This window comes from Nomascus leucogenys, chromosome 12 (genome assembly GCF_006542625.1).
Source record: "Nomascus leucogenys isolate Asia chromosome 12, Asia_NLE_v1, whole genome shotgun sequence".
Lineage (NCBI taxonomy): Eukaryota > Metazoa > Chordata > Mammalia > Primates > Hylobatidae > Nomascus > Nomascus leucogenys.
This window is the reverse complement of record NC_044392.1, coordinates 103,391,320-103,403,339: the sequence shown is the minus strand read 5'-3', so window position 1 is coordinate 103,403,339 and position 12,020 is coordinate 103,391,320. Positions and strand designations below refer to the sequence as shown.

The 12,020-nt window shown below is 40.3% G+C and overlaps 1 protein-coding gene across 1 annotated transcript in view; it reads right to left on the bottom strand.

Annotated features, from left to right (window-relative positions):
* The window catches only part of ANKRD13C (ankyrin repeat domain 13C), a 90,089-nt gene that overhangs the window by 74,982 nt on the left and 3,087 nt on the right, over nt 1–12,020 (bottom strand). The window contains exon 2 of the mRNA XM_030823142.1: nt 207–248. Within this exon, the coding sequence (XP_030679002.1) occupies nt 207–248 (42 nt within the window). The remainder of the gene's footprint in view (nt 1–206; nt 249–12,020) is intronic.

Genomic DNA, 12,020 nt, shown 5'->3' with positions numbered 1-12,020 from the left:
AAGTTAGTAGAGGATTTCCACCAACACTTTTTAAAAAGGGCTATGGAAAACAAGAAAATATTTACTAATTTCAATATACTAAATTCTAAGTTCAATTAACAAATAAAACGAGTTTTTAAAAACTCAAAAGACAAAATTGATCTTAAAAATTTTAAACTGACTATACATAAATGAAGTTAAACATAAAAAAGAAAATATTTACTAACCTTTATTTCCTAACATCACAGCAAGGTGTAAAGGAGTATTTCCTAAAAAAAATAAAATAAATAAATTAGAAGGTGTAAAAACATAAGAACATTTACTTAAAAGTGGTTTCAGCTCCTTCAGAAATTTCAGTGGCAGATTTTAAGCAAAAATACTGTGACTGCAAAATAATATTGCTTATATAGCAAATTTAAAGTCAGAAGATACCATGATTTCTGAGTACAATGTACTCTCCAACCCCTCCAAAAAAAGGATATCCATTTTGAAATTTATTTTTCAAACAGATTTCATAGATTCCTTTTGCTGCTAATTTCTCTTTCACATTATTCTTTGTTGATTTAGCAAACAATTTAAATATCTAGTCATCCTTGGGGACAAAAATCAGTAAGACTGAATCCCAGTCTTCAGGTTGTTCAGAAAGTCTTCTGTTAGAGACAAATAGGAAAATAAATAATAATAATTATTTACTAAATAGAAGGGAGTATAGCCTGACCGTGGAACATAGGGCAGCGCTCATAACTTTGCAGAGAGTTCAATATTGAAGAATGGACCACACTGAAATGAGCCGTAAAGAATCTGTTAGAAATCTGTAGGCGAACAAAAGCAACACTGCCTAGCATTCCAGATTTTTTTTTAAGTTATCCAAATCACCACTCAAGTGCAGAAACAATTTATATTTGGGAAACAAACAAACAAAAAGTTATTATTAGTGGGGGTGAAGAAGTTATAGAAAACAGTAAAGAATGATATTGGAATGATGAGCAAAAGACAAAGACTTGAAAGCTGTGCTAAGAAGTTTGGACTACATCCTATATTTCATGTTATAGAATGACCAGTTTAATTTCAAAATGATACCCTAAGCCATACTTATGATCTAAATATTAAACAGTAATATTTGAAATTAAAAAGTCAGTAAATAAAATTTGCTAAATTTCACAACTAGCAATTTTACAAAAGTCATCACATTAACAATTATGACCAAAATAATAAGCGAAACATTATCAAGGGATCACATGCAGGACATAAGAGATGTGCATGTGATAAATTGCACTCTCAGCTTGACAAGACATCGGCCATGATTCAAACACACACACACACACACACACACACACACACACACACACACAGACTTTTGCTCACTAAAGGCAGAATGGAATGGGAATTGTTGGCAAAGTCAGCAAAATACTATCTTGAGCAAAATTTAGAAAACAGCACAAATAAATTCACTACACTAAAGTCATCTCCATGGCCGGGCACGGTGGCTCACGCCTGTAATCCCAGCACTTTGGGAAAGTGGCAGGCGGATCACCTGAGGTCAGGAGTTCAAGACCAGCCTGGCCAACATGGTGAAACCCCATCTCTACTAAAAATACAAAAATTAACCAGGCATGGTGGCACCCGCCTGTAATCCCAGCTACTCGGGAGGCTGAGGCAGGAGAATTGCTTGAACCACGGGAGACAGAGGTTGCAGTGAGCCAAGGTCACTCCATTGCACTGCAGCCTGGGCGACAAGAGTGAAACTCTGTCTCAAAGTAACATAACATAACATAACATAACATAACATAACATAACATAACATAACATAACATAACGTCATCTCTGTAAGTAATTTTACCAAAAACAAAACCCTGGATTACAGAAAATCTCTTGATCTTAACTAGGGACAAAAAAATAAGACGGATTTGGAGATATAAGTGACATTATGTTTTTCAGAAATAAGAACTGGAGGTACAAATTTCCATTGGTACTTAGTACTTTAATATGAAAATAATGCAATGAAGAAAAGCATCTTTCAGCCGGGCATGGTGGCTCACGCCTGTAATCCCAACACTTCGGGAGGCGGATCACCCGAGGTCGGGAGTTCAAGACCAGCCTGACCAACAAAAGCATCTTTCAGCCGGGCGTGGTGGCTCATGCCTGTAATCCCAACACTTCAGGAGGCGGATCACCCGAGGTCAGGAGTTCAAGACCAGCCTGACCAACATGGAGAAACCCCTTCTCTACTAAAAATACAAAAGTAGCCAGGGGTGGTGGCGCATGCCTGTAATCTCAGCTACTCAGGAGGCTGAGGCAGGAGAATCGCTTGAACCTAGGAGGCGGAGGTTGCGGTGAACCGAGATGGCGCCATTGCACTCCAGCCTAGGCAACAAGAGCAAAACTCCATCTCACAAAAAAAAAGCATCTTTCATTATAGGCAGTTTTATATATGAATTTAGTAAAATTGATTTCTCTCTCCTTCCACGTAGAAATTGCATACCTATCTCATGAAGACATTAAAGAAACCACCGCTCCCCTCACAAACAACTCTATGTCTGCAATTTTTCAATTTTATCCAAGGAACTTATAAAGTTAGAGACACTCAAGTGAATTTTCCGCATTAGGAACTCTCAGTAAAGCACAGTTTTCCTCCTACTACTAACTAATATGTTCAGTTCAAATAAAATGAAAATGTTTAAGAACAATTTTTTTTTTCTTTTTTTTTTTGTGAGACAGAGTCTCCTTCTGTTGTCCAGGCTGGAGTGCAGAGGCCGATCTGGGTTCACTGCAACCTCCGCTCCCGGGTTCAGGTGGTTCTCCTGCTTCAGCCTCCCGAGTAGCTGGGATTACAGGCAAGTGGCACTACGCCCGGCTACTTTTTATATTTTTAGTAGAGATGGGGTTTCATCGTGCTGGCCAGGCTGATCTCAAACTCCTGACCTCAGGTGACCCGCCCGCCTCGGCCTCCCAAGGTGCTGGGATTACAGGCATGAGCCACCACGACCGGCCCTTAAGAACAATTTTAAACACAGTTATACACTGATAGATTAGGAGCCGTCTGTGGGTCAGATTCATAAACTATTCAGTGCCTCCAGTCTTCAGCATAATACAAGGTTAAAAAAATCAACATCAGCAAGTAACAATTTCCAATTTGATTGGTCTAGAATAAGGTCCTCTTCCTTCTTTTCAAAATATTGAACTAAATTTCCTAAGTTTGCATTCACGTTCGATGATAATTTACCAAGACCTAAAAGTGGTCCTAAAAACCAAACAGCCACCATACTTTGGAAAGCTGAAGTGAACATCTCACTTGAGGCCAGGAGTTCAGAATAGCCTGGCCAACACGGCAAAACCCCGTCTCTACTAAAAATAGCCGGGTGCGGTAGCGCACACCTGTAATCCAGCTGCTTGGGAAGCTGAAGTAGAAGAATCGCTTGAGTCCGGGTGGCAGAAGTACCCTGAAAGATAGAGAAGTGAAGAAAGGGAACTATTGCTACCTCTTCCACTATTGAGACAAAAAGGGATATTCAGGAATTTATACATTTGATTGTAAACGTCTCCTCTTTTTTATTCCCCCCTCCACCGAGTTGGAGTCTCACTCTGTCACCTAGGCTGGAGTGCAACGGGCGATCTCGGCTCACTGCAACCTCTGCCTCCTGGGTTCAAGCGATTCTCCTGCCTCAGCCTCCTGAGTAGCTGGGATTACAGGCATGTGCCACCACGCCCGGCTAAATTTTTTATTGTTAGTAGAGATGGAGCGCCATTGCACTCCAGCCTGAGCAAGAAGAGCGATACTCCGTCTCAAAAAAAAAGACTGCAATGTGAAATCTAAAATCGTATAAATAAGTTTTTTGTACTGTGTTACAATGAAATATATTGGTCTGTCTTGTGCTTTGAATGGATCTTGTACTGATGCATGATTCTGTAACACCATGCATTGATCATTTGAAAAACACTGGTTGACCAGGTTATGGAAATCTTCAAATGTTTTCATACTTCACTGTATAATAGCAAAAAAACCGTATTTGGCAGTATCACCTCCAATCTGACTAGAACAGTCTTTTATGTACTGGGAACCCATCAAGCTTACCATGGTAGAGATAAGTTCTTCAAATTTCTACTTTTCATTTGAAAGCTTCAATTTTTTCATTCACAACAAATAACTGTCACTTGTTTTCCTTCAAGTCATAGGTTTACTTCATTATTTTCCAAAAAATATTTGCCATATATTCAAACTGTGATTAACTATAGTTTGTCTGCAAACTTCTTTAAAGTAAAAATGGTGTTCCATGAAAAAGGTGGCTAGCTCAGCTTACACTCAAATACCCCTCAAACTTTTTTCTAATACTTTTTTTTCTATTTTTCTTTTCTTTCTTTTTAATAGAGACGGGGTCTCACTATGTTGACCAGGCTGGTCTCGAACTCCTGACCTCAGATGATCCTCCCATCTCGTCCTCCCAAAGTGCTGGGATTACAGGTGTGAGCCACTGTGCCTGGCTTCCCCACTCAGTTTAACAATGTTTTCCCTTATTTACCCAGTCAGTATGCAGCAGAGGAGCAAAAGGCACAATCCCAATTATGTCACAAATACCAAAAAAGCATGTACTCAAGATTAGGATGTAATAAAATTCATAATTTTTACAGTTTCATCAAAAACATTAAGTAAAATTGGCTTGTTTTAATTTTTAAAAATTAAAAATTAATTTGCGTGGCAGTGAACAATACAATGACTACCAGTCCAGTTTGGTACTTTGACTTGCACTAGGATGTCAACAATTTTACTCACCAATGCTTTTGAACCACCAATGAAAATGTCTGCAGTGTGGCCGGGCGCGGTGGCTCACGCTTGTAATCCCAGCACTTTGGGAGGCCGAGGCGGGCGGATCACGAGGTCAGGAGATCGAGACCACGGTGAAACCCCGTCTCTACTTAAAATACAAAAAATTAGCCGGGCATGGTGGCGGGCGCCTGTAGTCCCAGCTACTCAGGAGGCTGAGGCAGGAGAATGGTGTGAACTCGGGAGGCGGAGCTTGCAGTGAGCCGAGATTGCGCCACTGCACTCCAGCCTGGGTGACAGAGCGAGACTCCGTCTCAAAAAAAAAAAAATAAAAAATAAATAAATAAATAAATAAATAAAAAGAAATGTCAGCAGTGAAAAAGGCAAGCAATGGCTAGATATTATAAAAATAGTTTTGACTCTGTGCACCCCCTAACTATAGAACAAAGCAGGAAATTACAAGTACTAGTACAGAGCTCCAGGTTCTACAGACTCCTTCAAGTCTCACCCAAGCAAGCAGTAAAAGGGGATAATTTCTGCATTTTCTCTCAAAAATGCTAATATACTACTAAAATATACACACCGTATCATCTGACATCAAATCCAGCATCAACTTCTACCAGCTCTATCTTCTTATCACCCTCACAGCTTCCCCCAAATATAGTAGCTTTTTATACTGACCCTTGCCTCACACAACAGCCCGAGTGAGCCTTTTAAAATCAAATTGTGTCGGCCGGGTGCGGTGGCTCACGCCTGTAATCCCAGCACTTTGGGAGGCCGAGGTGGGCGGATCATGAGGTCAGGAGATCGAGACCATCCTGGCTAACGTGGTGAAACTCCATCTCTACTAAAAAATACAAAAAATTAGCCGGGCGTGGTGGCGGGCGCCTGTAGTCCCAGCTACTCGGGAGGCTGAGGCAGGAGAATGGCGTGAACCCGGGAGGCGGAGCCTGCAGTGAGCCGAGATCGCGCCACTGCACTCCAGCCTGGGTGACAGAGCGAGACTCCGCCTCAAAAAGAAAAAAAAAAACCATCAAATCGTGTCACTCCTCTGCTCAAAACCCTTTAACAACTTCCCACATTGCTCTGAGTAAAACCCCAAATCCTTAACAAGGGTCTAGAAAAGTTGTGCCTCTCAAATCTCTTATCTCCTACCACCCTCCCCCTTACTTTGTTCCAGCCACTTCAACCTTCTTTTTTTCCTTGAATGTGGTACCTTTGCTTTTGCTATTTTCTGCTTGAAACTCTGTTCTGCCAGATATCTGCTCCCCAATTTTCTTTAGGTAACTGCTTACATTTCTTATTCACTGGTATCTTTCCTGACTCTGACCTCAAGGAAATAATTACTATTTTTCCTTCCCCATACTCTCAACACTCTTTATCCTCACTCTGCTTAATTTTACTCTATAATACTTATCATTATCAGTCATATCATATACTTATTAGTCTGTTTGTCTGTCTCTCCCATTAGAATGTAAGCTCCATGAGAATAGATACTTTGTCAGTTTTGTTCACTGCTGTAACCTCAGTACATAAAACACTGTCCATCACATATTATTAGAAGCTTAGTATCTGCTGAATGAATGAAACAAAAGAAAAAAGAAACTATAAAGAACCAGAAGAGCATTGTCAAAATCTGATTTTACTCTCCAAAAAGCATTTCATACTAGGACAATGCAGGTCTCCATCTAATTCTGTATGAAAACCAAACAAAAGCTATATATGCATAAGAGGATATGTAACACAGCACAAGTTTTTACAGAACTCACTACAGTGCTAAGAAAGGGCACGCATTAACTGCCTGATAAGATATTTGCAGCCAAGAATCCAACTTCACAGCCAGGAGCGGTGGCTCACACCTGTAATTCCAGCACTTTCGGAGGCCAAGGCGGGCAGATCACCTAAGGTCAGGAGTTCGAGACCGGCCTGACCAACATGGGGAAACCCCGTCTCTACTAAAAATACAAAATTAGCCGGGCATGGTGGTGCACGCCTGTAATCCCGGCTACTCGGGAGGCTGAGGCAGGAGAATTGCTTGAAGCTGGCAGGCGGAGGTCTTGGTGAGCTGAGATTGCGCCATTGTACTCCAGCCTGGGCAACAAGAGCAAAACTTCGTCTCAAAACAAAAAAAAAAAAAAAAAAAACCCTCAATTGAAGTCCTATCTAAACCTCAAAAAGCAAGAGTAGCTTCTGAAGGATGGTACTTAATACCAACATATGATACCAGTATGAAAGCCACATACAGATATTAATTGGTATTATACGAACCTTCAGAGTTAAAATATTTGTCCATTTTCCCATTTGAGACTGCCTCCAAGAGGCAGATATTATTGTATCTGCTTATTTCAGAGGTTAAATAATATCATTAAAACCAGTTCATGGCCAGGCACGGTGGCTCACACCTGTAATCCCAGCACTTTGGGAGGCCAAGGCGGGCAGATCACGAGGTCAGGAGATGGTGACCATCCTGGCAAACACGGTGAAACCTTGTCTCTACTAAAAATACAAAAAAATTAGCCGGGCATGGTGGCGGGCCCCTGTAGTCCCAGTTGCCCAGGAGGCTGAAGCAGGAGAATGGCGTGAACCCGGGAGGCGGAGCTTGCAGTAAGCCGAGATCGCGCCACTGCACTCCAGCCTGGGTGACAGAGCGAGGCTCCATCTCAAAAAAAAAAAAAAAAGACAGTTCATAGAGAAGCATGGTCTCAAACTCAGATCTGACTCTGATCAATACAGAAAAGGCAAAAGACATTTTCCCTTTTTCCTATCCCTATTTTACATATTTCAGTGTTGCTCTAAAACTGATCACCCAGCTCTCCCTCAAGAAAATAAATGGTATAGGAACAGAACCATACTGTTTGTCTGCCTGGCCCCCATCCAATTCTCTAGGAACTGCACTCATTTTCTGGAACCCAAGCATTCTGATAATTACACTGTACTCTGAATTAAAGTAGATTTCTATGACTTAAGAATCGCATTCACTTGGGGCAGCTATCCTACCGAAAACTCAATTCTCCAACGAGTCCTCTAGAATTCTCCTACATCACTCAGGATGCCCAGGACCCAACATCACCAAAAATCACCCATTTCTGCTATCTTTTTTGCCAAAGCTAATAATTTCTATTCCTATTGCAGCCCAGTGCAGAAAAGGGGAGAAGAGGATCCTCCCTCCCTTTTAAGACATAGCTCTGCAGATGTGTTCTTATCACAACATTTGTAAGCAGTGGGTGAAGTTCTATAGTACTAATGGTGACACCATCAGGAAACACAGCCACTTAACCCAAGGACAGTCCTACTCTGTTGGAGATGCACATGGGGAAGAAAGACAAGAAAGAAGGAAGATGACATTCATCTAATAATGACGATCAACTAAATCAACCCTCATCAATGGAGTAACATTTCACCATCAAATCACCCCCACACCCAGGTAAGGTGTATAACACACTTTAATGTGTTATAAACTTGAGCCTCTAGACACCACTTTCTTCCTAAGGGAAACTGAGGTCTGTCCTACAGAAACAAAGTTTAAAAAAAACCCTACAAAACATAAAGCAAACAAACAAACATAAAACTACTAATGTTCTTTTAAACACAAGCCATAATTTTAACCCTCTCCTGGTTAAAATTGTTCACCAGTAGCTTAAATTTTTTTTCCATGCAGAGATTAGCTTTATAGTCACCTCTTCTAAAAGAGATCTATTACGTATTATTCTTTTGTACCACCCATCATGAAGGTTTTAGTGACTAAAAGTAGAGAAAAAAATATCAAAAGGAAGATACGAGATTTATACAGAATAAACCAAAATAAACACACCGTATGGCCATCAAATAGATTATCCTATCTTCTCAATCCTCAAATGCACATTTTTTTTTTTTTTTGAGATGGAGTTTAGCTCTTGTTGCCCAAGCTGGAGTGCAATGGTGCAATCTCAGATCACCCCAACCTCCACCTCCCGGGTTCAAGCGATTCTCCTGCCTCAGCCTCCCGAGTAGCTAGGATTACAGGTGCGTGCCACCATGCCTGGCTAATGTTTTGTATTTTTAGTAGAAACGGGGTTTCACCACGTTAGCCAGGCTGGTTTTGAACTCCCAACCTCAGGTGATCCACCCGCCTTGGCCTCCCAAAGTGCTGAGACTACAGGCGTGAGCCACCACGCCCAGCCTGCACCTTTTTAATCTTACTGAAATTGAGATTTTTTCCAATCGCTGGCTAAAGAAATCTGCCAGCCATGAGGCAGAGATTTTACACATTAATCATTTCACTATTACTTCCCTGAGGTACCTGCATCAGCAGGAATATTCTCAACTGAATTTTAACTTAAATTCGAAATCTCTAACATTGTGTGAAATAGCTTCAAGAACATATTACAATGAAAATATTACAAGTAAATATGAAAATTAACGAGGAAAAATGAAAATTAACCATATATAGAGAAGATGGCTTGTCACCTGCCAGGCAATGTAATTAAAGGCAGGAGAAACTACCAAATTTCTCAGAATAAATCAGAAATTTTTCACATCTAGGAAAGGCTGGCTTGAGCAATTCATATGTTCAGGACTTTCATCACTTTGGCACCTAAAAGCTTCTGACTAGCATCCAAAAGAAGCTGCTTAGCTTCTTAAGGACATTTAACTCAAGGGAAAAAACAAAATTACAAGTCTAACCAATCGGAAGTACAGTCAAACCAAGAAAATCTTCTATATGTTTCATATTCTCAATTCTCAATAAGTAAAATTATTATCAATTATAAAAAATGTCTTGTCATCATGATCCTTTGCCAAACTATCAATGGCAAAAATTGATTCAGAAAAATCCTTACACTCTGACTGTGGAAAAAGGCTTAGATTCGATCTTTTAATTTTACACTAAAGAAAAAAGTGGTATATAACCAAAGACATAGAGTTCCATAATTTTGTGTACTTTTAATATTTCTTCCCCACCCAAAAAACAGCTGTTATTGAGTGATGAGTCACAATCATTTGGCATATTTGAATACAATGTATACATGATTTTATAGCTGTTACTGTACTCAACGTACCTCAAGAAATATGTTTGGACCCAGAATACAATACTTCACAAAATAATTGATGACTCAAAAAAAAAAATTCCTACTCAACCAATATTTTACCACTAAAGTAAAAGCTCTATCCTTTCTTCTATTCAATTTAAGTCAATAACTTGCAAATGCACACACACACCAAAAAATTTTACCAAATCAGAGATAGTTTAAACTGAAATAGCTTATGAACTGAACTAAACAGTGACCAAATCAGGATTCAACAAGCTCTACAGGTACAATAAAGGACCAAAACTAACAAAATAAAATGTAATAGATCTAAAGTCCTGCATTGAGGTTAAAAAAATAAACAAATACAAGAAGGGATAGAATGGAAAGACAGCAGATCACTTGAGAAAAAAACATAATTAAAAAATTAACATACTCTTGGCCAGGCATGGTGGCTCATGCCTGTAATCCCAGCACTTTGGTAGGCTGAGGTGGGCAGATCACTTGAGGTCAGGCGTTCCTGACCAGCCTGGCCAACATGGTGAAACCCTGTCTCTACTAAAAATACAAAAATACAAAAATTAGGCAGTGTGGTGGTGCATGCCTGTAGTCCTAGCTACTCAGGAGGCTGAGACAGGAGAATTGCTTGAACCCAGGAGATGGAGGTTGCAGTGAGCCAAGATTGCACCACTGCACTCCAGCCTGGGTGACAGAGTGAGATTCCATCACAAAAAATAATAAATGAATTAACATACTCTTGCACTGCATAACTAAGTATGTGTTGCTTTACAGCAATATAGTCTCCCTGTTGTCTTGGCTCACGAGGCTAATATATCTCCAGCAATAAAGTTAGTTGGGGGCACCATCTTCTAAGGGAAGAATTAACAAACAAGTTCTACTAAACGATGATGGAGATTTTCATTTACTTATTTAACACACATAAAGTATTTACTATGTTTCAGGGACTATTCTAAATACTTTACAAACAATGGGATGAGGAATGGATACAAAAGTTAGGAATATTTAACCTGAAGGTAATCTTGCCAAGTATCTAAAGGGCTATCATGTGGACAAAGTAGCCCATTTATTTGGGCCGTTATATAAAAAAGAAATAACAAACAGGGCTAAGAGATCTGGGCTCCACAGAAAAGCCTGGGCTGTCCAATGGTAGAATCTCTTTACAAGACTCTTGTAAGGAACAAATGAGAACCAAATATATTTAAAAAATACATTAAAGAACTTTGCTATAAAACACCAAACGCACATTATGAGAATTGACTTCCTTGCAATATAGTGGGTCCCAATCAATAGAAATACTTACAAAGAGGTTCATGATACGCTTTGGAGTCCTTGCTATGATTCATGGCTTTGAGATTTATACTACATAACTTTAGTGACATTTCCTTGCCTCTCTAGGCTTTACTTTTCTTATTTTTAAAATGAATATAAAACTATCTGCTTTGGGCTGGGCACGGTGGCTCACGCCTGTAATCCCAGCACTTTGGAAGGCTGAGGTGGGTAGATTACCTGAGGCCAGGAGTTTGAGATAGGCCTGGACAACACAGTGAAACCCAGTCTCTAGTCAAAATACAAAAATTAGCCGGGCATGGTGGCACACGGCTGTGGTCCCAGCTACTCAGGAGGCTGAGGCAGAAGAATCGCTTGAACCCGGGGGGCAGAGACTACAGCAAGGGCAGATCATTCCACCGCACTCCTTTGCAGGGCTGCTGTGAGGATTAAATGTTACAGTGTTTGTAAACACTTAGCACCCTGCTGACCCACTGGATAAATTGTAGCTACAATAAGGACAATAATCATCACTGTCATCATCATCATGTTGTGAAAGGAATCCTTCTGGTGAACGTAAAACTATGTAATACATGGTGTAATTGTCTGGCTCTGCTACGTACCTGTATGAGTGTCTTATTCTGCTATGCACTTATGTTAAAACAATCCAAAGAGAATATACAGCATTTATTTAATTAATTAATTAATTATTTATTTAATTTATTTATTGAGACCGAGTCTCACTCTGTTACCCAGGCTGGAGAGCAACGGCGCGATCTTGGCTCACTGCAACCTCAGCCTCACGGGTTCAAGTGATCCTCCTGCCTCAGCTTCCCAAATAGCTGGGATTACAGGCATGCACCACCATGACAGGCTAATTTTCATATTTTCAGTAGAGATGGGGTTTCACTATGTTGGTCAGGCTGGTCTTGCACTCCTGACCTCAGGTAATCCAGCCACCTCAGCCTCCCAAACTGCTGGGATTACAGGTG